General features: G+C 34.6%; 3 protein-coding genes across 4 annotated transcripts in view; 2 read left to right on the top strand and 1 right to left on the bottom strand.

The window, feature by feature from the left end:
* Positions 1-1,340: 1,340 nt before the first annotated feature.
* On the top strand, positions 1,341-2,207 carry LOC110443803. The gene has a single exon (XM_021488223.1). It carries the CDS (start codon positions 1,341-1,343, stop codon positions 2,205-2,207), a length of 867 nt encoding a protein of 288 aa, XP_021343898.1.
* Positions 2,208-3,316: 1,109 nt separating this feature from the next.
* Positions 3,317-11,712, bottom strand: LOC110443780. The gene is made up of 7 exons (XM_021488189.1): positions 11,639-11,712; positions 10,916-11,047; positions 10,072-10,285; positions 9,013-9,202; positions 8,333-8,381; positions 7,744-7,946; positions 3,317-7,291 (listed from the first exon to the last, which is right to left on the bottom strand). Exons 1-7 carry the CDS (start codon positions 11,702-11,704, stop codon positions 6,982-6,984), a joined length of 1,164 nt encoding a protein of 387 aa, XP_021343864.1. The 5' UTR covers positions 11,705-11,712; the 3' UTR covers positions 3,317-6,981.
* A 22-nt stretch (positions 11,713-11,734) lies between these two features.
* The window catches only part of LOC110443779 (integrator complex subunit 8-like), a 35,618-nt gene continuing 23,692 nt past the window's right edge, over positions 11,735-23,660 (top strand). For both annotated transcript variants that reach the window (XM_021488187.1, XM_021488188.1), the window contains exons 1-3: positions 11,735-11,790; positions 13,297-13,679; positions 15,216-15,380. In XM_021488187.1, coding sequence (XP_021343862.1) covers positions 13,556-13,679; positions 15,216-15,380 — 289 coding nt within the window. In that variant the 5' untranslated portion in view covers positions 11,735-11,790; positions 13,297-13,555. The remainder of the gene's footprint in view (positions 11,791-13,296; positions 13,680-15,215; positions 15,381-23,660) is intronic.

The raw sequence follows: 23,660 nt of genomic DNA on the forward strand, positions 1-23,660 counted from the left end.
CAAACAATTTGTTCACAGAAATGAAAACAAATGTGAATAGAAAATATGTATTTGTATTTTCAATAGCATAACCTTTCAGTGGATCGCTTTTCTACGCTCTGCAATTATACCAACGGATTTCTGAAATAAAATAGTCCCAGCCTGAAAGCGATTTCCCTGTAACATAAACATATTTTATTTCAATTATTTTTCAATTGATATTGACTGTGCTCGAAAAGGTAAGCGTCTACTTGATTGACACTGGAATAAAATCTACACTTAAGTGGAAAAGTCAGTACATGGTATGCGAAATTTGCGCAGCAATGGATCCCCTCTAGATCTTGAACACGAATTCGTCAGTACATTGATGTGTATCCTATAATTTCGGTAACTTAACTAATCTTTAAATGCATATATTATTTATTAATTAACTACACGTTTTGTTGTTGTTTTTTTGTTGATGGAAGAGATCAATTACAGAAGATAAAGTTAATGACTTGAAGTATGCTGTACCTCAACCCAAGTAAGCCAGACATCTAGTTTCCACAATCTCTAAAGAGAAACATGCATTTTAACATATTATATATATATATATATATATATATATATAGTGTTGCATTTTTTTCGCAAATATAAATACAAGCTTGGCGAGGCGTCACGATACAGGAAATATATAATATTTATTGTTATCGCTCTAATCTTAAGTTATACAACTACTTGCATATATTCTGCATTTTGTTGATAAAGTCAGGTTTATTGCTTCAATATAGTGTGTGCCTCAGCTGTTGTAAATATTGCACATTAGGATAGTGTAGTACAAAGTGTACATAATGTTACATTGTACCGGCTTCAAATTGGCCATGTGTGTGAGACAATGAAACAACCGAAATGAATAAAACTGTAGTAATAAAGGCGAAAAGATTGTCGGAGTGATAGCCCCATTACACACAGAAAAGAATGTAGAACAGTGTAGGGGTAATCTTCATTTTGGCTTTTAAATGTTTCTGAGCACACCAGACGATTAGAGTTATTTAGTGTCGAGATTGTGAACGTGAATACATATCAGTATATTGTGTACGTGTTTATAAATATAGATAGGTGTCGAGGTTATCTTATGTAAACGATCTCACAATCTCTGTCGTTTGATATTTAAAGCTACGGTAGGCATTACCTCGACAAGGATGTAACACGGTGGGTAGTGTACTCACGCCGTAATTTTATTACGAGACAAAAATATCGATCGCCACATTTGACGTTGTGCTGAGGTAGTAGTCTGTATGAATGAAAGTTGTAAATGTGACTGCTGCACTGTGTGTATGTGTGTGTCAAGCTGCTTGTGATAATCGATTTGTGCAAGGAACATGTCGGAAACACGGAATCGTTTTGAACTTCTGGACAAACCAACTGTGATTTCACAGTTTAAGTACTCAAATAACATCACGTCAATCCATCCTACAGAAGATGGACACGCCTGGATATCGGACAGCCAGTCCAAGACAATCGTTCTTGTGGATAACAAAGGCACCGTGAAACGGAGGGTGAGTCATCGAAACAGTGTAGCGGACATTAGTATAGCACTCCATACAAACCATCTCTGGTTCTGTTGTTTGAATGATAAAACGGTTTACGAAGTGCCTACTACATCAGATGAGCCTTTCAAACGGTTCAAGACTGACGATGAACCTTTTTATCTGTGTGTCACAAAGGAAGGGAATATCGTTGTAGGTTCAGAGTTCAAGGTTACGATTTATGATGAGAATGGCGTGGTGCTTCATCAGACAACGCGTGACGTCTCGGGGATCGTTTCACCTGCATCTATTGCCCAGTGTCCAGTGACAGGGAACATAGCCGTCGTGAATGGAGAGCCCACTGGGAGTGATACGGATAGCATTAACAGCTGGAGAAGTCACATTATAGTGTTTGATAAAACTCTTGGTGTTATGTTTCAATACAGGGGAGAAGGAATAAAAGACCAGGAGCCCACAGCGACAGATTTATTTGGTCCTAATTCAATTTCTTATGACTCTTTTGGGAACTTGGCAATTGCTGATTATAAGACCTATACAGTGGAATTAATCAGTGGAACAGGACAGTTCATCCGCACATTAAACAGAAACAGTCGCGAGCAGGGATCCATCGGTATAGGCACTGGGAACGTGTTGTGGACAGAGCTTGAGTCGGACTCTGGAGACTGGATTATACAACTTATGGAGTATTACAAGGACTAATCTGTCAACCAGATCCAATGCGTATAACTTGATTGAACAATATCACTTGCATTAAAAATTCAGTTTAAAATAGTGCACATTTCAGACTGGTCCGAAAATGTTGGACTTGACTTTCCTAGACTTTCCTAGCATTTGTTCCAAATACAATGTAAATTATGTTTAATATTTAAAGTATTTGATGTAAAATATTTGCATTCGTTCATAAGCTTGCTTTGTAAGGGTAATAAAGAAAGAGTATAAATGGTATTTGAGTTTTGTTATTTATTGTCTAATCAAGGGTTCTTCCTGCCTGGAAAACTGATGTTATTTGTTTGTTCTACTTTAAATACCTGCTAGTCCAGAGTTTGTTACCTAATCAATAGATATATATATATATTGCATGAAGAAAGCATGGTATACGTTTGTTTTACTTAAAACACGTGTCCTGCATTTTATTCCAATTGAAATAGCTTTTTGCATGGAGAATACATGGTATTATGTTGTTCCAGTTAAGATACAATTCTTGTGTTTTGTTTTTCGATTAATGTTCTTTTTGCATTAAGAATAAACGTTATTTGTTCTAATTCAGTTACAGTCATATTTTGTTATATAAAAAAGAATACAGTTCATACGTCGTTCATAAGCAAGAAATAATATCAGGAAAATAGGAGACAGTGACGTACGAAATACAAATATGTTCATTGCTTAAATGTTAACTGCATGAAATTACCTGTATTCAGTATCTGTTCACCAGACAAAGTTGGGTTTTATTGTTGCCAGAAATTGTGCTCTAACAGTTTGTAAAGCCTTTGAAACAACAGATACCTGTTTACAATGCTTCTTTATATATTTGCGTGTTTTTTAATACACTATATGTGTCTTAGTTTAGAAACCTTCCCTTTATGGAAACGTAGCTATGCTTTGTATTATTGAGTAATATGATGCATATAGAAGTACATGTTTCAGTCTATGCCATCTTGGTTAAGGATAATATAAAACGAATTTTGAATCGAAACTAAACACAATTAATAAATTAAACAGCTTTAAAAACATAGAATCTTCATTTTCTCTTTGCAGAGGTGTCTGAATAGTTCGCTAGGTCATTACTTATACAATGTCGAATATGATACATGCATATCAAAAGACCGAAATGAAAGTCTTTAACTATTTTCCCTTTTGCTACATAAGACCTCAGATCCTACTAGACATTATTACATAACATTTAGTTACAAGTATACCCCTATACAATCCTGTACCCCTCCACCAATCGCCTTGTCCAACATATGCTTTCCATAAAATTAGGTTAAAATCCTGTCAAAGGTACTTAAAAGTAGTCTTTTAAACATTTACACATGTTGAACCAAGCTCCTCTGCCTATAATGTTGCTTTATCCTGTGTAATACAACGTTGAGTCCCCTTGACCATGGATATTGTATACCAAATTAGGTTACCTTCCTTCCATCCATACTATAGGAATAGTCTTTTAAATTTGTATCTGTACCTCCCCTATTGAGCCCAGCAGAACATCTGCTCCCTTTGGGTCACACAATTCATATATACAACATTATTTTTATTAAGTCCCCTTTGGTCCAGGGATATTATTGCTTAATTGACACTAATACTTTCAACCATATTGAAAAATAAGTCCTTTATAGATTTACTCCTAATTTGACTATATGGCTCTGCCACAAGGAATCTACTTTGTTTTGTTTTAAACACATTTCGTTCCCTAGGTCTAGGGATTCTTTTCACTGAAGAAGGTTAAAAACATTTCAGTAGTCTGTAAAATTTTACTACATCCCTCTATTCAACCCCGACCATATGCCTCCGGAGTGACACACCTTTTGTTTATTTTCATGAGTAAAAATAATAGAACATCCTATGTGTATTCACTCAATATACTTCTCCATGCACATACGTATTTGTACATAAACATACTATTATATTTGCAATAGACAGCACAATACATGACATCATCATTCGATAATTTATTACATAAGTAATATAAAATGACCAACAGCCTGATGTACAGTCTATATCGTTCTTTATATCACTTTCAACATTAATGTAATTAAAATAGCAAATATAGCTGGACAATTTCTTTATACTTTCCCCATGAGAAATGCTTTGGTTTATAATTGCAAGAGTATCATATGAAAATTATGACATAATCTGAAATGTTTAGTTTAATTATTTTTCTATCATTCATAAATTGTCTGACAATTTTTATTGAAAAATTATTTAACTTTTACTCCGGTTTTCTCAGCATAATCTTTGAATATGTTTCATTAAATTTAAAATTAAAAAAAGAAAAAGTGCATTTTTTATCAATAGATTTTAGTTTGAAATGAATTTGGTAGTTCATTAAAATTTGTTATAGGTACTGCCACCATTTATCCTGCAAAATTTTGGTGTTACAAAGGCGATAGGGTTTATATCGATGGCAACTTATATAGAAACAGTATGGAAAAGGAGACCCTGAAATATGTTCGTGCTAAGCAAGGTCGCAGAAGAAACTAGGAGTATGATATGAAAGTTTACTGTAATAGTAAGAGGAATATAGCAAAAGCTAATTTTTAGATCAATTCTGGGGTTCAAATTGAATAGGTCAGACTGTACAAATGGGGTATAGTGATATTATTAGATAGACATGGTTAGGACAATTCAATGATCTGAATGAAAATCACTTTTATAAACTGAAAACCTAGTTAGAAATTTCTCAAACATTAATTTTCTTACTAGCTACCTATTGTAAAAAAAAATAATCAAGATGAGTGTTCAAATTTAAATGTAACCATGAAACGTAATTTAAAAATTGTTTGCAAAATCTTGAGTCTGTAACATGAGGAATTGAATATTTTGCTAATAACTATGTGAATGTTGAAGCAAAGGAAGGACGATCTATCAGGATATATAGGTAACCAATACACAAGCCTAGAAACAATTACACAGAAAACTTAACAAGAATTCTCACAAGACAGCAACTTCTGAAAAGTGAGTTTTAAGAGTGTTGAACCCTTTGTACATAGACGTTATGATTTTTAAAGTGATTTAATTTTTTGCCAATACCAGGGCAAGAATAAAATTACCTCACTATCATGAATTATGGGAAATGAGTATGTAATGGTATGTAATGTATCAACTGGCAAATAGTCAGGTAAACAAACAAACATGATCAACAGGTGATTCAAAATGTATCATGCCTGGTCTTTCACTTTCCAATTATTTAAAGCATGATTTACTTACCGTTACTGGCAAATTAAGCCATTTTTTTATGACAATATCACTTGCGTTAAAAATTCAGTTTAAAATAATGCACATTTCAGACTAGTCCGAAAATGTTGGACTTGACTTTCCTAGCATTGTATTTGTTCCAAATACAATGTAATTTATATTTAATATTTAAAGTATTTGATGTAAAATACTTGCATTCGTTCATAAGCTTGCTTTGTAACGGTAATAAAGAGAGAGTATAAATGATATTTGAGTTTTGTTATTTATTGTCGAATCAAGGGTTCTTTTACTTTCCAATTATTTAAAGCATGATTTACTTACCGTTACTGGCAAATTTTATGACGGAATCTTTCATGAAATTTTTAATTTAATCATATATCAGCATACTTAAGATGTTAACGAAAAAATCTAAAGACAATGAAAAAAAAATGTTTGTACATTTTTTCATTGAAAAGGATTTTTTTGAAAATTTGAATCAATTATCAAACTGATTAGGCAATTTCTAAACGTTTTTCTTCAGGTTGGTTATGGTAAGTATGAAGTTTAGAAATGTTTCATCAAGCACAACCAGTGAGTGTTTATGTGTAAACATTTCTATGACTAGTATATGGTACATATACCCTGGTTGTGCTTCATAACCACCAATAATAATCACCAATATAACCATAATAATCACCAATATAACTTATTAGACTATGGTCAAAGTTCAGAGAAACCTGGCTTTCTAATAAACAAGCCTATGTGCCCTGCAGACTTGAGAACATAACAGAACAGAATACACAGAAATTGTATAACATACATTATATATTTATTTAGCTTACAAATCAAACTACATACATCACCTGTATTTTTAGCTTAATGTAAGGACAAAACATCATTTTTAAAATTAAGTGTTTATCATAGAGATTCAACAAAATATTGCACATTGTTTCTGAAACATGTTCCAGAGCTTCAGCTGGTAAAGCTATATCAGAACTATTTCCCTTACTTTAAATATGAATTCTTGAGTTGTTTTCCCCTTCATATTCAGCTGGATTTGATGCTATTCCAGTATTTCAAATACAAAATGTATCTCTTCATTATGTGTTAATTATTTAAGAACACATCTGTTAAGTTTAGTATTAATTGTTACAAAACAATATTGTATACTATTGACCATATTGTTGACCATGGCCACAAACATTTGTGTCAAATAGTGGACCTAGCAGGGTTTACAAGGGGTCCAGACACAGGTACTAGCCTTGTCTTTCAATATACCAATAGTTATATTATGGGTGTATTGACAGATGAGGCTAGTACCAGTGGTCTAAAAACACCTTCTGGAATCTGCAATGCTAAGTACCTTTAATTTATCAGAAGTTTTAAAAAGAATTATCTGAATATCATCCATTTTCCTTCAATTTTCCAAACTGCAGAGGGCTAAATTTGTTTCCTATACAAAATGAACATTTAATTTGGCAGAAGTATTCCATTAAAATCTTCTTGATCTTACACATGTTCAGTTCACATTTTTTTCCATACAGGAACATGAATCCTGATTGACAGGGGTAAACACTTCACCCTATACACCATTCAGATCAATGTTCATCGGCATGAGGAAGTCGTGCATGGCATATTTCCATGTCCATAAGCGTGCTATCCGATTGAATTCATTCCTGTTTCCTGCGTACAGATGCCCAACCGTTGGTTCCATACAAACGTGACAATAAGGGTCCGTTAGTAATGACTGAATACTGATCAACACTTTGGAAATTGTCAGAGCTAAACTCCAGTTATGATGTATTGAGTCCAAGCCCACGTCACCATGGCGACTGATGTTCGGATGAAATATCTTTGTAATGAACCGTACTTTAGGAGGTCTCATTGGGTAACTGTAATATAAATTTTTTTATCATTATTGAAATATGGTGCCAGCAATAAAAATAATATCTTACATCTTCTTTATAGAACAAGTCATTCAAAGTCACTGGATGATATATTTGTGTAAACCTTCGTCCTCCCAAAAATATTAGATCCCTTCTTTTTAAATAACCTCATCTATACCACATACTGTTACTGGTGACATACTTAATTAGTACGACAAATGAAGGACTTGCAGCCCTTTATAAATAAACTATTGATGGACAGATTTGAGTTAAAAATCTATTTGGCTTTCATAGTGGATATCATTTTATCAACCAGCCAATGTTTCACGTGTTATTTACAGTATATAAGAAATTTGAAATAAAATGGGACAAAATACAAAGGGACAAAATGCGAACAAAACACAAAATTTCTCCTAAGTCATTACAAACAATAAGTATGAAAGGTTTTGTTGTCCTACCTTTGTGGTATCTGTAGGTACAACAAGAATAGACCTCCCTCGTAAGGACTCCCTTGGGGACCAGTGATGGAGGCCTGCCAGTGACAGCAGTGTCGGTCTAGAGGAGTAGCTTTGATCCCCTCTGGAGGGTCTGACTTTAGAGTCTTCAGTTCACTCCTCAGTCGGCGATGTCGCCAGGAGTTCTCCTCTATCGGTGGTGTACTCTGGAAAATACATTTGGAAATGTTAATATGACACAATTTTACTGGTCAGTCATTTACGGCATTCATCATCACCATTACGTTATTACTGTCTTATAAATGAATGAATCAAAGAAATAAACTTATGTTATAAGGAACAGGTAGATCTAGAATTACTGAAATGAAGAGGTAAACCACTTTTGTAAAATTTTGCTTCTGTTGTATGAAGCTGCAATTTCAAATAATGATGCATTAAGATATAAAGAAACAATCAGATTATGACTTTGTAGTCTGTATTACATGTATTTATATTTATTGAAACTAATACTTAACTAATCAAATGAATTTTCTATCAAGTTCATAATTCATTTTGATATCATTTTTGAATGCAAGGGAGATAACTGTGTTACCTGTAACATCATGCTCTCTAAACAGTATTTACAAGGCGAACTCTCCAGTCTGAAAATGAACGGAAAAGAAAGAATTTGGTTAAAAAGTAACACTGTTCTAATATTGGATATTACTTTCAAGTTAATTGAATTAAACCATCTAATAGATATCTTATATATTACAATGTGAACTGACAGAAGTATGAGTAAACAAAAAAGTCAGACAAAAATATTGTTCTGACATCATTATAGCACACTTTTTATACGATTTGAGTCATATTTAGGCAATGTCCATGGACTCGTTTTTCACTGTTAATGAAAAGCAGGATCTGAAAATTTGTTTCAACCAATCATTTTTGGGGATGGAGAAAGAAGGGTACAAGTGGCATGATCTGGAGGCTAGCAAAAAAACAAAACAAGGTGGAGGAATGTCGTTAGTGGCCTATGCTCCATCAAGGGACAACAGGATTATGCAAGTAAGCAATCATTTTGGCAGGTTTTTCGTGTATAGCAATATAAGAACCAATTACTTTAGACAGACTTGTGAAAAGTAAATATCTATCCATTATCCAAGAAACCAGTATTAATAACCAAGGCAAAAATAATATTAATCAAATATTATTTATTTTACCTTTTTATATATGCAGACATGACACAGTACATGTTGATATTATTCAACATATATTAAATACAACACTTACAACTTTGTATAAATTGTTTTCCATGTCTTCACTCTGTACTGTGGGTAAAACAGCGGCCAACGCAGTTTGCAAAATTCTTTCCATTGGGAGTCGGTTGTCTCCCCTTCCAAGATTTGTCTCCATCTTGAACACACCCGTCCTGCTGTCCACAGGGAAATATCGTCTAGGTATTTAAATACTACTAACAACACTGAAAGACAGATAGAAATTGGTTCAGACAAATATGGTAAACATATGGGAATTTTCAAAAAGGCTGATTTTGCTGTCTCTTTTTCACAATGATATAGACAGTTCGCAAAGTGTTACAGTTACAGATTCTATATTATTAAAACTGTCATGCTACATGATTAAATATGTTCTATGCAATGTTGTTTCATCCAGTGGCAAAAACTGAAGATACCACAGAGTCAAAAATAGCAATGTAAAGGGCATTTTCATATTTCATCAACCAACTGGTTATAAATCAAAAATCTTTCACTTTCAATTTTCTATTCAGCTCTGATTTTCAATCAACATTGACTGCTTGTGTAAACAAATTATAAATATGAGACTTTGTTCTTAAAAGAATTTCTTTAAAGAAAATAATGACTTGAATTTTTTTCTTTCTAACGAGGCTTTTGTCAAGCGGAATTTCCAAGTCAAACTCAAGACTCGTTTTGTTTTCAAACTTTCCTATTCTATATTCTATGTATTATTTAAGATTCATAGATGCTTTCATAGTGGATAGCCAACTTATAAAAAGTTCACAAAAACCTTTGCATCCATCTGGTTTCTTTTTTCCCATTTCTATACCCATTTACATGCATAAATATTACAGTACATGTAATGTAAATCACTATTTGTGTAAAACATTTATTTTGTGAATTGAATTTTAATGAATGACATCTTAAGTACCACAAAAAAAACCAAATATATTTAACCATTACTGAATAGGTTTGAATAAATCCTACCAGGATTAAAATTCCATGTAAATTAAAATGAAAATGTCTATCTCATGACTGATTATGTGATTTTACAGTTAAAATCAAGAACAGATTTGATCAAGTTTATTAGCCAGACCTTCTGGGGGCATGGAATCCACTAAACCTTCAGGTACCAGGTCTTTCTCTCTTGGCATTGTTAGTGAAGAGATTCGCTCAGTGAGTTTGTCCATTTTATGAGTGACACCAGACTTGACTCTCCTCGTCTCCTGTGGATCCTGACTTCCGTTTGTGTAGAAATCAAATGCTGCTCCAGGTTCCTCATTCCCTGAATCAGCATCTGAATCATCTTTCTGTTGATTATAAAACAAAACAAATGATTAGATTATGATTAACTCTATTATTTTATGAATAGTAATGTGTTGAAATACTCAACTTTTTATAACAATTAACACAAAAGATATATCCCATTACTAATCAATCCATGCCTATATATTTGCCATTCCTAAACATGGACACAACACATATTTACAATGCAATGATAAGGGCTTTTTCAATGTACAATGCTGATTGGCAATAATGAAGGAATTTATACATTTTTCAAATGATTTTTCAATGTGTTTATAATTTTTCATATTTTTTCTCAATATCTTATCAAGAAGAGGAAGTTAGCTAAAAAATATATTGCAAAACTTCTGAATCAATAATTTATGGATGATATCTGCCAGAGGCAGTGATAGAAGGTCTAAACTGGGTAGTCCTGTTGTAACATTTCTCAAAAATTATGAACTATATATTTCACCATAAATCCATGTACTATTTTTTTTAGGTTAAAGACCAGTCAAATTACAAGGGAATAGCTATATTTTTAACTTAAATTATTGATTATTAACTAAAACACTATAATGTAGTCTAATTTACCAAACTGTTTCAATAATCATTTATGAGAATTAATAATGGAATTGGGACTTTCGAATTCTGACCTCGTTGTAAACTTCCTGATCTCCATCTTCTGAATTGATGTCTGATGTGAACAAGAAGAGATGGCAGGTGCTACACACAGGCTGGCCAAAGTTGGAGCCATAAAATCCATCACATATCATGCATCTTGAGTACTGGAAAGATAAAGAGTGAGACATCATTATAAATATTATAGAGGCATGTCCTGTCCATTTTTTTCCCCACCAACCACGTGTATATATATGTTATTTTTTTATGATTCCATGCCATTGACTGCTAATTATATAGCCTGGTCCCTAGACCGAGTTTTCCTCATGGTCCAACAGCAGACTTGAGGCATTCTGACAAAAAAGATGTCTGGTTATAATTAATTTGGAGGCTCATGACACAAGACAGACATCTAACTTCATATGCCTAAACACCAGACATTATAATATCTGTCTGAATGTCTCAAATCTAGTGTTGGAGCCAGAGGAAATTCTGGCTACCTGGTTCCTTACAGTAGAATATAATCATGAGCATAAGTATTAAAGCCATTTTGGTCTCTGTGGAGTATAACATATATAGATAGATAGAAGAGTAAAATAGAATCATGATAAGAAGCACTGGATCCAGAACCTGTGTATCAGGATAAACCGGAATCATTTTTTATGCGGTAGATTCTAACACAAATATGTATGCCTGAAGAAAAATGATGAATTTAAATCAAATGTCGAGACAAATGAGTTGTAGAATCACTCTTATACCTCTATCTTGAGAAATTCAGAAATATTTAACTTGGAAACACTTCTTCCGGTTTTAGTGTCAGCCATATTGTTTGGGAATTACCTACTGTTGCGCATGGGTCAAAGCAAGTTCTACTTCCGGAAATCACCGGTGCGTACCAAACAGTAAGTCGGTAAGTAGACATAAGAATATTTGTCTGTCAAGACGACTGTGCCGATAAAACAGTTTTAGATTTGTAAAATTTTATTGTCCTTTCATTGTTTGAAATGGTGTAAGCTAATAGCAGGTTCAATTGTTGGAACTTACAAAGCTGTCAATAACGCAATGTTCTTGCGGCATGGCTAGTGAGTTCAGAAAATTGTGTGCGTTTTGGAGGGGGTGGGGGGAGGTTTACTGTAGTTATATTTTGATGAATTTCTGATATTTTTCCATAACATTCAAAACACTACAAATCCCTGATTCAATCAATAGATATGTTGGTTCTTGATGTAAATACTTGTTTCGTCTGTGAAATGCTAAAAATATATACAGATCTTTAATTCAATAGATAATCCACTACAATGTATATGTATTAAGTGAAACTGTTGAATATGTTAAATCGTAGGGAAACAACCTAAAATGTAAATGATATTATATCGTAGAACAACAGCCTAACATTTTTGTGATGTTAAATTGTTTGACACCAACCTAAAATGTAAATATGACAACAACCTAAAATGTATCTGATAATGTACCGCCTGCTCATATGACAACAACCTAACGTGTTTATGATGTTGTATCGTTTGACAGCAACCTAAAAATGTTTATGATTGTGTCTGACAACAACCTCAAACTTATTTTAAATTATGTACATGTATTTAATGACACCAACCTAAAATGTTTATGATGTCGTATTATATGACAACAATTAACCTAAAATTATTTACGATGTATGTCAACCTCTGAAACCTTCAATGAGGGAGATCTCCCCATTCCACATTTCCAATTGCTTGAAATGGGACGGCAAATTGCTTTGCTCAATTTAATTACATTTCCCTTTTTATGTATCAAAATATCTCCAAAAAGCGTAAATTTAATGATTCAGACGCACTTGGTATGATCATTATTTACACACACCCTGCAGTAACTGTAGGTATTCATTTGACAACGGGATGTAGATTTTGAGTTTGTGTGTGTTTGGACTTGAATGGGGGAGTTTTTAGGGAGATTGGTAGATTTCGGTCAAAATGATGGACTCCTAATGAGGAGGATCCCGGTTGTATCGCCCTAAATCCAGTTCTCACAAGGTTGTTTCGTCCTAATTTTAAAGTTATGAATATCAGTTGAAATGTTTTTAAGTATTAAAATTTTCATGTTTCACCACAGAATTAGATCCAAGTCTGTGGTTTTCACGAGCAAATGTTTTGTTGAAAAATTCCAGGCTGAATTGTATTTGCAGATCTGATCGACCACGTACAAATGTAACATGTTTTATAACAAAAAATGCTAAGAGAGACCTAGAAAAACTTCAAATAAGACTATACTAGCCAAACAGGACTAAACAAATTTCACCCTAAAAATATTTTTAGGGGGGAAACAACCGGAGCGAACAGGATTTAAGGTGAAATTACCTGATACCAATGTAGATAATGATATATGTATTTCTTTCTAGTAAGTGTTTCATATATTTTTTTTGCAGATCTTGGATGGTTGTGTGTATGATCCTCTGTACTTGTGAGTAACTGCAGACACTAGCTGGGATTATGGGAAAATACATCAAAGAACATTAGTGATATAAAGGAAATCTAAAAGACATTGAATGTTTTTCATTCTGGATAATAGAGATTCAATGCATCATACAATGAAGTGGCGACAATAGGTTTGTTTCACTTGGATTAATGATCTTGTGAACAGGTCAGATGAAATAGGTAAAAAGACATTGTCAATCAACCAGCAACATGACAGAAGCTTTGCCTCGAGGAAATTTCGGACCAGGAATCACAACTCTACCTGTTATTTCCTGGTTTGAGTTTCTCCTGAATGACAAACTGCTGGAAAATCATCTACAGCTCGAAAATCCAGGTAGGAAGTCTGCAAAATTAAGATCAATTTCTTAAGAGACATAATTGTATATAAAAACCAACCATTGGTCATCATATGGTCTGGTCATTATGTACATCCCTGTACCTCGTTATTGGCTCTGATGTGCACTTCAGGGGATATAATATAGCTGAACCAGAGTTTTAAATATTGTGTGCTGTGCTTTTTGGGACAGGACTCATGATCATGATTGTCCGGTTTGAGATCTGTCCATTTCTTGAACCTTCATGTACAAGCTGGTACTACATTTCTTAGTATATATATGCAATTGGACTCACTGTTCAAATTATATATTGAAAACAATGTTTAGGACTGGGCTGAAGACTTCATTTACTTCTAGATCTTCATTAAACTGTAAGTGCAAAAATTAGAGAAAATTTAGTGGGAAAAACGGCACAAAGGTAATTTGTATTGATTTTTAAAGTACAAAACTGAGGTTCCAATGCCATTGTCAATATCAGCATGTTTGCCAGTTCATTATATGACGGGCAATTTAGCGGGTAACTTTTCTTATTAGTTTACTTTTATCAGGTCTCTGTTTGTGAACGTTAACCATTAAGTACAATATGTCCCTGTCATACTTTACATATACATTAGATGATATTTGACACCAGACTACAGGGGCCTAGCTTGTATACAAAATGTTTGTACATTTAAATGGTATCTAGATCTGCTGACCATGGGATTCGCACTAAGAAGTGTATAATACTTGTGTGTGTATTGGTGGAGCGTGTGGTACCCATGTGTGTAATCTGTCTGACACATATGTGTTACATGTGAAGTCATGATCCCTGAAGCAGCACTAACGAGATCGACTTACAGATATAATTAAAATTCTTTTGTTTTAAGCGATTCATTAATTAGCAGGTCACCTTATCAGATGATCAATGTTATTGAAGCTGTAAATCAATGTTAAATCGGCACACATGGCATTTAAACGTGTATCAATTACAGTACAGGTATGTGTACACCTCAATTTACAAGGATCCAGTGTAGGTAAAGGTCAGAAATCTTGTGATCAAAATGTCTTGTTTAGTACAGTACATGTACAATAAAATTATCTTTTTAGTTAATACTATATACATGTGTATTACATGATTTCATGCAATGATTTATCATGATCGTTTTATAATGTTTCAATTTAATGTAATACTTATATATTAAATAAAAAATGAACCTGATCAATTATTTAATGCCATTTAAATCCAGTGCAGTGAAACTCCGTTATACTAAATATATGATATGCATTTAATTGATAGTGATGAATGTTTTCATCTATTTTCATTAATTACAAGCCTATTCATTTTGAAATATAATGTTCAGCACATATATAGAAAGATATTGTTTCTGAGTGACTTTAATTTTACAGACAGTGCATCTCAAAAATTGGCAACAAAACAAATCATCAAGTGAATAAAAGCTAAGTTAGCAAGAGATTTAAAAAGTGATTTGATCTATACGTGTAGATTGTCTCATTTTGAGGGGCTTCATATCTGTATCCTTCTACTACCCACACAGATCCGACACCTGTCCAGCTGATCATCCAGTTCCTACAGCAGGCAGAGTCACACCAAGCAGCCAACAATGTGCAACAGATTATACAGCGGGAGATGTCTTCACCTCTCCCTCCAATCCCCACCAGCAACGGCCCGGGGCCAGACCAAATCAAGACAGAGGAACAAGGTAGTGTAGCACCTGTCTATTGTGACCACTCTTGTCCTTCCCCAGTTTTCTGCAACTATATCTCTTAAGGCTAATGAAAACCTGGTTGGTTGGTTGCAATTGGTTGACAGGTTTATAGCCTACATGATCATGACTCCACCCATGTGGGTTTCAGTTCTGTCACCCCCAACATAAAATGGGGGGGGGGCATATAGTGTTGCCCATGTCCGTCCCGTCCTGTCCTATCCTATATCCCGTCCTGTCAAACATTAAGCACTGAAACTAGTTTCACATGGTGAAGGGGGCATTCAAGTCTTACAGACATTTCCTAGTTTTAACATTTGTCTAAAATGACCAATCGGAATCCTCTTTCCTATAACTTGTCTGTTGTGACAACTCCAATTCTTCCCTTCCTTTGCACATTATCCAAACAGACCACTCCTGTCCTTCCTATCCCTTCGATCCAGATCCTGTCCATGGTGACCTCCCCAGTTCAATCACCTGTCTAAAGCAAGCACCTTTGTGATAAGACCACTTTACAATAAGCTGACTATAGTGACCACCCTTCTTTGTTGCTGTCAAAGTTTGTCTGAGTTGTTGATGGTTGTTGGTGGTTGTTGTCAGTGGTTGTTGGTGGTTTTTGTCAGTGGTTTGAGTTATTGGTAGCTATATGTATCTGCCATTTATTGTTTGAGTTGCTGCTGGTAGTTTGGGTGTTTGGTGTGTCCTATGTTTAAACCAAGGAAGAATAAATCTGACATATTGGAGAACCGTAGTTTATGTTTAGCTACTACCCCGGTAATTACATTGTATTGATGGTAAGATAAACCTATGGTATTATCCCAGGTGTGTAAATTACTCTGTATTGGTTGTTTGTAATTGTTTGACCAGCTATGGTCAATATTGACAGATATGTATATATACAGATTCCTCTGTCCCACTACCAGTACTGAAAGTATAATTTCACTGTGTATACAAATCTCTCCTGCCTGTTTGTCTTTTGGATCAATGGACAGTAGATACTACAGATCCTATTTCAAAGGAGCAGCAGTCACACTCAGCTGGGTAGAATTCTAACATGGTCAGCACAGTGTATGTGATTGAGATGGAGCCGCCACTGGTCTCCCTCATTACCTGTCTATAGTGCTCTGCCTCATGCTTCTTTTTCATTACCTATAACCACACTGTCCTAATACTGTCTATAGGGACCACTAATCACACTGTCCTATTACTGTCTATAGGGACCACTAACCACACTGTCATATTACTGTCTATAGGGCCCACTAACCACACTGTCATATTACTGTCTATAGGGACCACTAACCACACTGCCATATTACTGTCTATAGGGACCACTAACCACTCTGTCCTATTACTGTCTATAGGGACCACTAATTAACCACATTGTCTTATTACTGTTTATAGGTACCACTAACCACATTGTCCTATTACTGTCTATAGGGACCACTAACCACCCTGCCCTATTACTGTCTATAGGGCCCACTAACCACACTGTCCTATTACTGTCTATAGGGACCACTAATTAACCACATTGTCTTATTACTGTTTATAGGGACCACTAACCACATTGTCCTATTACTGTCTATAGGGACCACTAACCACACTGTCCTATTACTGTCTATAGGGACCACTAATTAACCACATTGTCCTATTACTGTATATAGGGACCACTAACCACACTGTCCTATTACTGTCTATCGGGACCACTAATTAACGACACTGTCCTATTACTGTCTATAGGGACCACTAACCACACTGTCCTATTAGTGTCTATAGGGACCAATAACCACACTGTCCTATTACTGTCTATCGGGCCCACTAACCACACTGTCCTATTACTGTCTATAGGGACCAATAACCACACTGTCCTATTACTGTCTATCGGGCCCACTAACCACACTGTCCTATTACTGTCTATAGGGACCACTAATTAACCACATTGTCTTATTACTGTCTATATGGACCACATCTTTCCCATCACCTGTCTACAGTTAGTATATTGACAATCTCATTTCCCCATTATTTGTCTGTAGTATCCCTATTTCAGGGTTCGAATTTAACCAGATTTTCTACTTGCATTTTTTCGCAAGTGGTATTTTTTCTTACTTGCTAAATTGCTAAATGAGAAAACAACTTGCAATTTGCATTTTTCCAACTTTATTAGACGTGTTAACTTAGAATTAAATTCTAAAACAACACAGCATTAACTGACATTTTAAATTATGGTCATTGGGATGTATACATGACGCAAACCTTGCTGTGAAAGGATGCTGGCCTGCTCAGGCTAGTCTAAGATATAGCATAGAAACTGCATCTTAGTTTCTTGCTCCATATGTCCATTTGTTGTTTTGCCGGTGCAGCGAGCTGTGAAATTTAACCTTGTGAAACTCCAATACAACCACGTGACTAGTCAAGCCTATCGTATTTGCGCTATAAATAGTAACTAAAAATAGATTACCGAAAAACATCATGCATGCGGTAAACGTCATCATTATTTGTGCAGGTACTTCCTAACAGACATGTGCACGGGACATGTATCAATTGTAAACTTCCGTTAATGACAAAAGCTGAATTATTCGTTCGGCGAATGACAAGAATGCGCTTAAATGACCGCGAGTTGTCAAAGACAGAATTTGTAAAGACCGACCATTAGAAATGAGGATTATTCAGGCCAAAATTTTCACTCGCAAAAAAATGCTGGTGTCTGAAATCTCTACTCGCAGTTTGCAATTTGCACTCGCTTTTCGCAAGTATGCGAGCTGAAATTCGAACCCTGTATTTCCCATTACAATGTAACTGTCTATAGTGACTATCTGTCTTTCTCTTTATTTGTCTACAGCTAGTATAATCATTCATTCCCATTACCTGTCTTTAATGACCATATATCTTTCTCATAACCTGTCTATAGTGACCATCCCTTTCCCATTATCTGTCTATAGTGACCATCCCTTCCCCATTATCTGTCTAGTGATCATCCTTCTTTCCAATTACCTGTCTTTAATGACCATATATCTTTCCCATAACCTTTCTGTAGTGACCATCCCTTTCCCCATTATCTGTCTATAGTGACCATCCCTTTCCCCATAACCTGTCTATAGTGACCATCCCTTTCCCCATTATCTGTGTATAGTGATCATCCCTCTTTCCCCATTATCTGTGTATAGTGATCATCCCTCTTTTCCATTACCTGACTAGTAACCACTCTGTCCCATTGATTACTGTCCATTACCTAAAGTTTCCCCAAACTTTTTGTGCTTATGACAACCCTCTTTCCTTGTACCTGTCTTAATATCCTGAACTGAATTGTCCTTTATGAAATTAAAAAGTGACTGCATCATTTCAAGGAGAACATGATAAGAGATTTTGTTGGAATATTCAGAGTAGAAGTCAAGGGGGAAAAAATCAGTATTAGACAAAAAAATATCAGGTGCTATCAGGATGTCCTTAAACCCAGGTCTGTATTCACTGTAGTCAAACAAAGGTATTGGATATATATGAATAAAAATATGACAGATCTTCATGCAGTTATTTTACAGTCAAACCTTTTTGTCAAAGTCCTTGGGACCATATATATAGAAACAGTTGAAGGTACAGTCACGATGGCATATTTTAACACTTTTATACCTAGGTACCTAAAATACATGTATACATATGTGTGCAGTGATTTTTTGTCTACGTTTACAGCTGAATATAGGCTGCTTCACCTGAATATATGGTATAATGTGCTTTATTTTCCTAAAATGAAGAAAATATCAGGAATACCTTCTCAATTTCAATAAAATAATATTATATTTTCCCAATTTATGTAGGAACAGGCGGTTGTAAAAGTTAGGTTAGGTTTAAAAATCACAGGTATGTCTTGTTTAAGGAGTATTCAACCATTTAAAGCTGTACATGTATAGAAAGGTAATTTTTAAACATTTTAGAGTTGCACTTAATATATAATTAGCAACTGGTTCAAATATACAGGAGATAACAGGGTGTACAACTCCACTAGCCCAACACCCAGGGCAGCGGATTTAATGTCCTTATTTAATTTCTGGCTTGTGAATTTCAATATTTACCTTGAATATATAGGTTGGGCTGGTTGAATTGTTTTTAAATCTGTCTATGAAGTTGTTCTTTAGATTTTAAAATTGTGCTCTCTTGCAGATTACAAAATCTATAATTAACATCTTTGTAGTTCTTAGAGGTTAATTGTTTGTAGGTGTAAAAACATGATTCCACTGCTAAGTATATATATCAGGTGATATATATCAAAATCTCTTCAATAAATTTTTGTTGTTTCTTAAAAGTCCAGATTTTTAGATTGATAGTCTTAAAGCAGCATTATACTAATTAACCTAAACACACAAAATTTCAAAACACTGAAATTTCAATGATCATCTGATTTTTTTTAAAAACCTCAAAAGCGTTGTATTGTTATGGTGTAAAGGTCTTGCTAGTTGATTAGGAGCAGATCTATTGTGATACAATGTATACCACTTCAGGTACCACAAAGTGTTGTTTTGTCAGAGTTCAGTACCCCTGTCAGGACAGTCTTACAATGGTATAGTTCCGTTCTCAGTGATAGCTTGCTATCTGACTGCTCAAGTTATTTTTACCACTACTCATAAGTACTAGGTTTGTGTAATAATGTGTTGTGGTGATCAAGAGATAGACTGTTAGTCCACAGGAGGTCTCTTATATGTAATAATATAGTAGACAGTATATATATGTACAGTAAATTTGAAACTCTAGCAACAATCCTTTGATAACATGTCATATTTGACACGACTAGATGAGGAACTTCTGAAGGTGGTCAGAAGCATGTATATCAATTTCAATAATTAGTTCACATGATCAGATTTATACGTAATCTACGCCTTGCATAAAGTAGCTATCATTGTAGCTCATTCTTTAACTAAGATTTATATAACAAATACAACAGTAACTGGTACTTTGAAAACTGATCTGCAAAATATTTCTGGTTATAATGATGGATATAATTTGTGAGATATATACTTCCCAAGTATTTTATGGCTAAGTTAGAGTATGTTGTAATGTTTAGTGTTAATTGTTTTCATATAAAATTCCTAAAACTGAGTATATACTTCCTTTTATTGATGTGGGTCAAAGAAGTTATATCAACGGTAAAATCCCATTAAATGCTTGATCCTTACAAACGTAGGTTTGTAGGAAACAAATTACCGTACTTAAAATTGGTATATATCAACTATGTCAGCTCTCCCAACAGTGTAGACAATATAACACTGTTAAATTTTTGGAGCAATCCTTTTATTGATATGTATATACAGCTGTACAACACACATGGTAATGCTGTCAAAAGGTTATTTCTGTCTCTAGGACACAACCTGTTTATACTAATCCTTTGTTTATCAAAGCTAAAGAAGTCTATTATCTCCCTGACAATGATTGAAGTGGGAATAGTAATGACACTTGTTCATTGTTTTGGTACCATCTGTGCATCCATATGCTATTGAGAACAAATAATTTTACTCCTAAATACCATATTTTGGAATGCCTATCCTTCCCTGTCTTTCCTACCTTTGTTTTCACACAATAATTCTTTTCCTGTTGTCAAAATCTATTCAAATTTCATACATCTTTTTCCAGAAGTGAAACTAAATGTTACAGCTCAAGTCCGAAGGCCAATATAGGTCAATTAGGTAACTGTAGCTCAGGTTAAAAATCACATTCAGCTCAATATATACATGTAGTGCAGGTTCAAATTAGTAGGCCAATTACACACAAAAGTTCATATGCTACTAAGTTTCAGTATGGAAAGTACTTGCTTGGGATTGATTTTCTGGTCCAAAGATCAAATGTCAAGGTCACTGTAACTAAAAATTCATTTCCCCTGGTTATAGGGCTGCAAATTGAACCCAAACACACTGGATATAAACATGTATGTTCGTAAGTATACAATATACTGCCTCTTTAATTTCTTGGACAACAGCTGTATATCAATGAGACTGAAAATAAAATTTCTCTAATTAGATTTCAGACACAAAAGGGAGAATATGAACGTGCATTTTTGTATTAAATAGACTACTCATAAGAATCTTCAATATGTGTACAATGAATATTAACTAGGGGATGAAATGCTTTTATAAGGCTATGGTATTGACATCTATTATATACTTGCTATCAATGGAATTATGGTTTAATGTGAATTGATAAATTAAAAGGCTATTCAAGTTAAATATCAGAAACTTTGGCCTAAATGAATTTGAATCTCTTCTCTGTCTGCTTGGCCCAGTGCACATTGTGTTCTTTTGAATAAATCCAAAAAACTGTTGAGTACGTGAAAGCGACTGTGTCTGATGTTCATCTCTGTCTACGTACAGCTTGTATGTAGTTTAATGTGTACACTGATGTAGACATTAATGATTGATCATGTTCCATATCCTTTATCCAATGTACAGTTTTTCTGAAAACGTTTACAGTATGTATAGATAACCCTAAATGCACAATGGCCAGTCGCTTCAATAGACTAACTTATTCATTGTATTTATTCACCATTTAGTTAAGCATAATGGACATTTTTCCCTCCTGGCGATCGCCCTGTAATCGTTTCCCATGACAAACATGTCACCATTCATAGTGATGTGGCACTGTGCATGATCGTCTATACAAAATGTATTGAAGTCATAAACTGGGATTAGATGGTAAATAGGTATTGGCTGTATAGGTTCATGGACAGGACACACTATATCTACATGTACAGTAGATTGTTGATACATGTAACGTAGCATACTTCCACGCGTGCAAACTGAATTTCAAATTGTAGGTTTTGCGACAAATTGTTTAGGAATATTTGTTCTTAAAGTATTTACATTTACTTACTAAAGAGGATGAGTTTGTTTTGAACACAAAACAGTAATTTGTAATTGAAAACTTATTTTGCACTGTTAATTAATGCGATGTTAATTTGACTGTGTAATTGTGTTTAAATCAAACTTAGCATATAATTGCATTATTCTGATAAGTCTCATTCTGAATATTATCTGGCTAATATTTCGGTGTAACAATGCCATTACGTAACTTTCAAGTACATATAACCGGTGTTATAGCACCAATAAAGAAGTCAAAAACCGGTGTTATAGCACCAATAAAGAAGTCAAAAATAAATGTGAGATGATAATGTAAATTCACAGTAAAAATTTGCTGTTTATTTCGAAGGTTTGTCTGTTTCCTTTTGGGACTAAACATATAACTGTTTATTCAAAATAAAAATAAACTATATGATGGAAAGAATTTTAAATTTGTTTCAATTCTGACTGTATACTGGTAAATTTTCGCCACAGTTTAACATTTGCCTTGTTCGTCCGGCCCACCATAATGAGGACAACAAACATTGGTGAATAATATAATTAAAACAGCAATCAAATGTTAAGGGTGAAACTAGCACTGGGCAAATACAGATTATACCAGTGTTATGGAGCTCGAGGGGAGGGTGAAATTAGCACTGGGCAAATACAGATTATACTAGTGTTATAGAGTGGAGGGGGAAACTAGCACTGGGCAAATTCAGATTTTACCAGTGTTATAGAGTGGAGGGAGAAACTAGCACTGGGCAAATTCAAATTATTCCAGTGTTATAGGGTGGAGGGTGAAACTAGCACTTGGCAGATACAGATTATACCAGTGTTATAGAGTTGAGGGTGAAACTAGCACTGGGCAAATTCAGATTTTACCAGTGTTATAGAGTGGAGGGGGGAATTAGCACTGGGCAAATAAAGATTATATCAGTGTTATAGAGGGGAGGGGGAAATTAGCACTGGGGAAATACAGATTATATCAGTGTTATAGAGTGGAGGGTGAAATTAGCACTGGGCAAATACAGATTATACCAGTGTTATGGAGCTCGAGTGGAGGGTGAAATTAGCACTGGGCAAATACAGATTATACCAGTGTTATAGAGTGGAGGGCGAAATTAGCACTGGGCAAATACAGATTATATCAGTGTTATAGAGTGGAGGGTGAAATTAGCACTGGGCAAATACAGATTATACCAGTGTTATGGAGTGGAGGGTGAAATTAGCACTGGGCAAATTCAGATTATGCCAGTGATATAGAGTGAAGGGTGAAATGAGCACTGGGGAAATACAGATTATACCAGCGAAACCAGGCACCACATCATACAGCATTAAATTGAAAACCTTGTATTTTTTTATTAATCATGCATGCAGCACCGTGCCCCCATTACTGAGTATGAATTACCACTACTGCCTAGATCTATCACTGTGGAATGTTCTACATAAAGTCACACTGTTT

The sequence above is a fragment of the Mizuhopecten yessoensis genome, unplaced genomic scaffold (assembly GCF_002113885.1).
Source record: "Mizuhopecten yessoensis strain PY_sf001 unplaced genomic scaffold, ASM211388v2 scaffold716359, whole genome shotgun sequence".
In the NCBI taxonomy this organism is placed as follows: domain Eukaryota; kingdom Metazoa; phylum Mollusca; class Bivalvia; order Pectinida; family Pectinidae; genus Mizuhopecten; species Mizuhopecten yessoensis.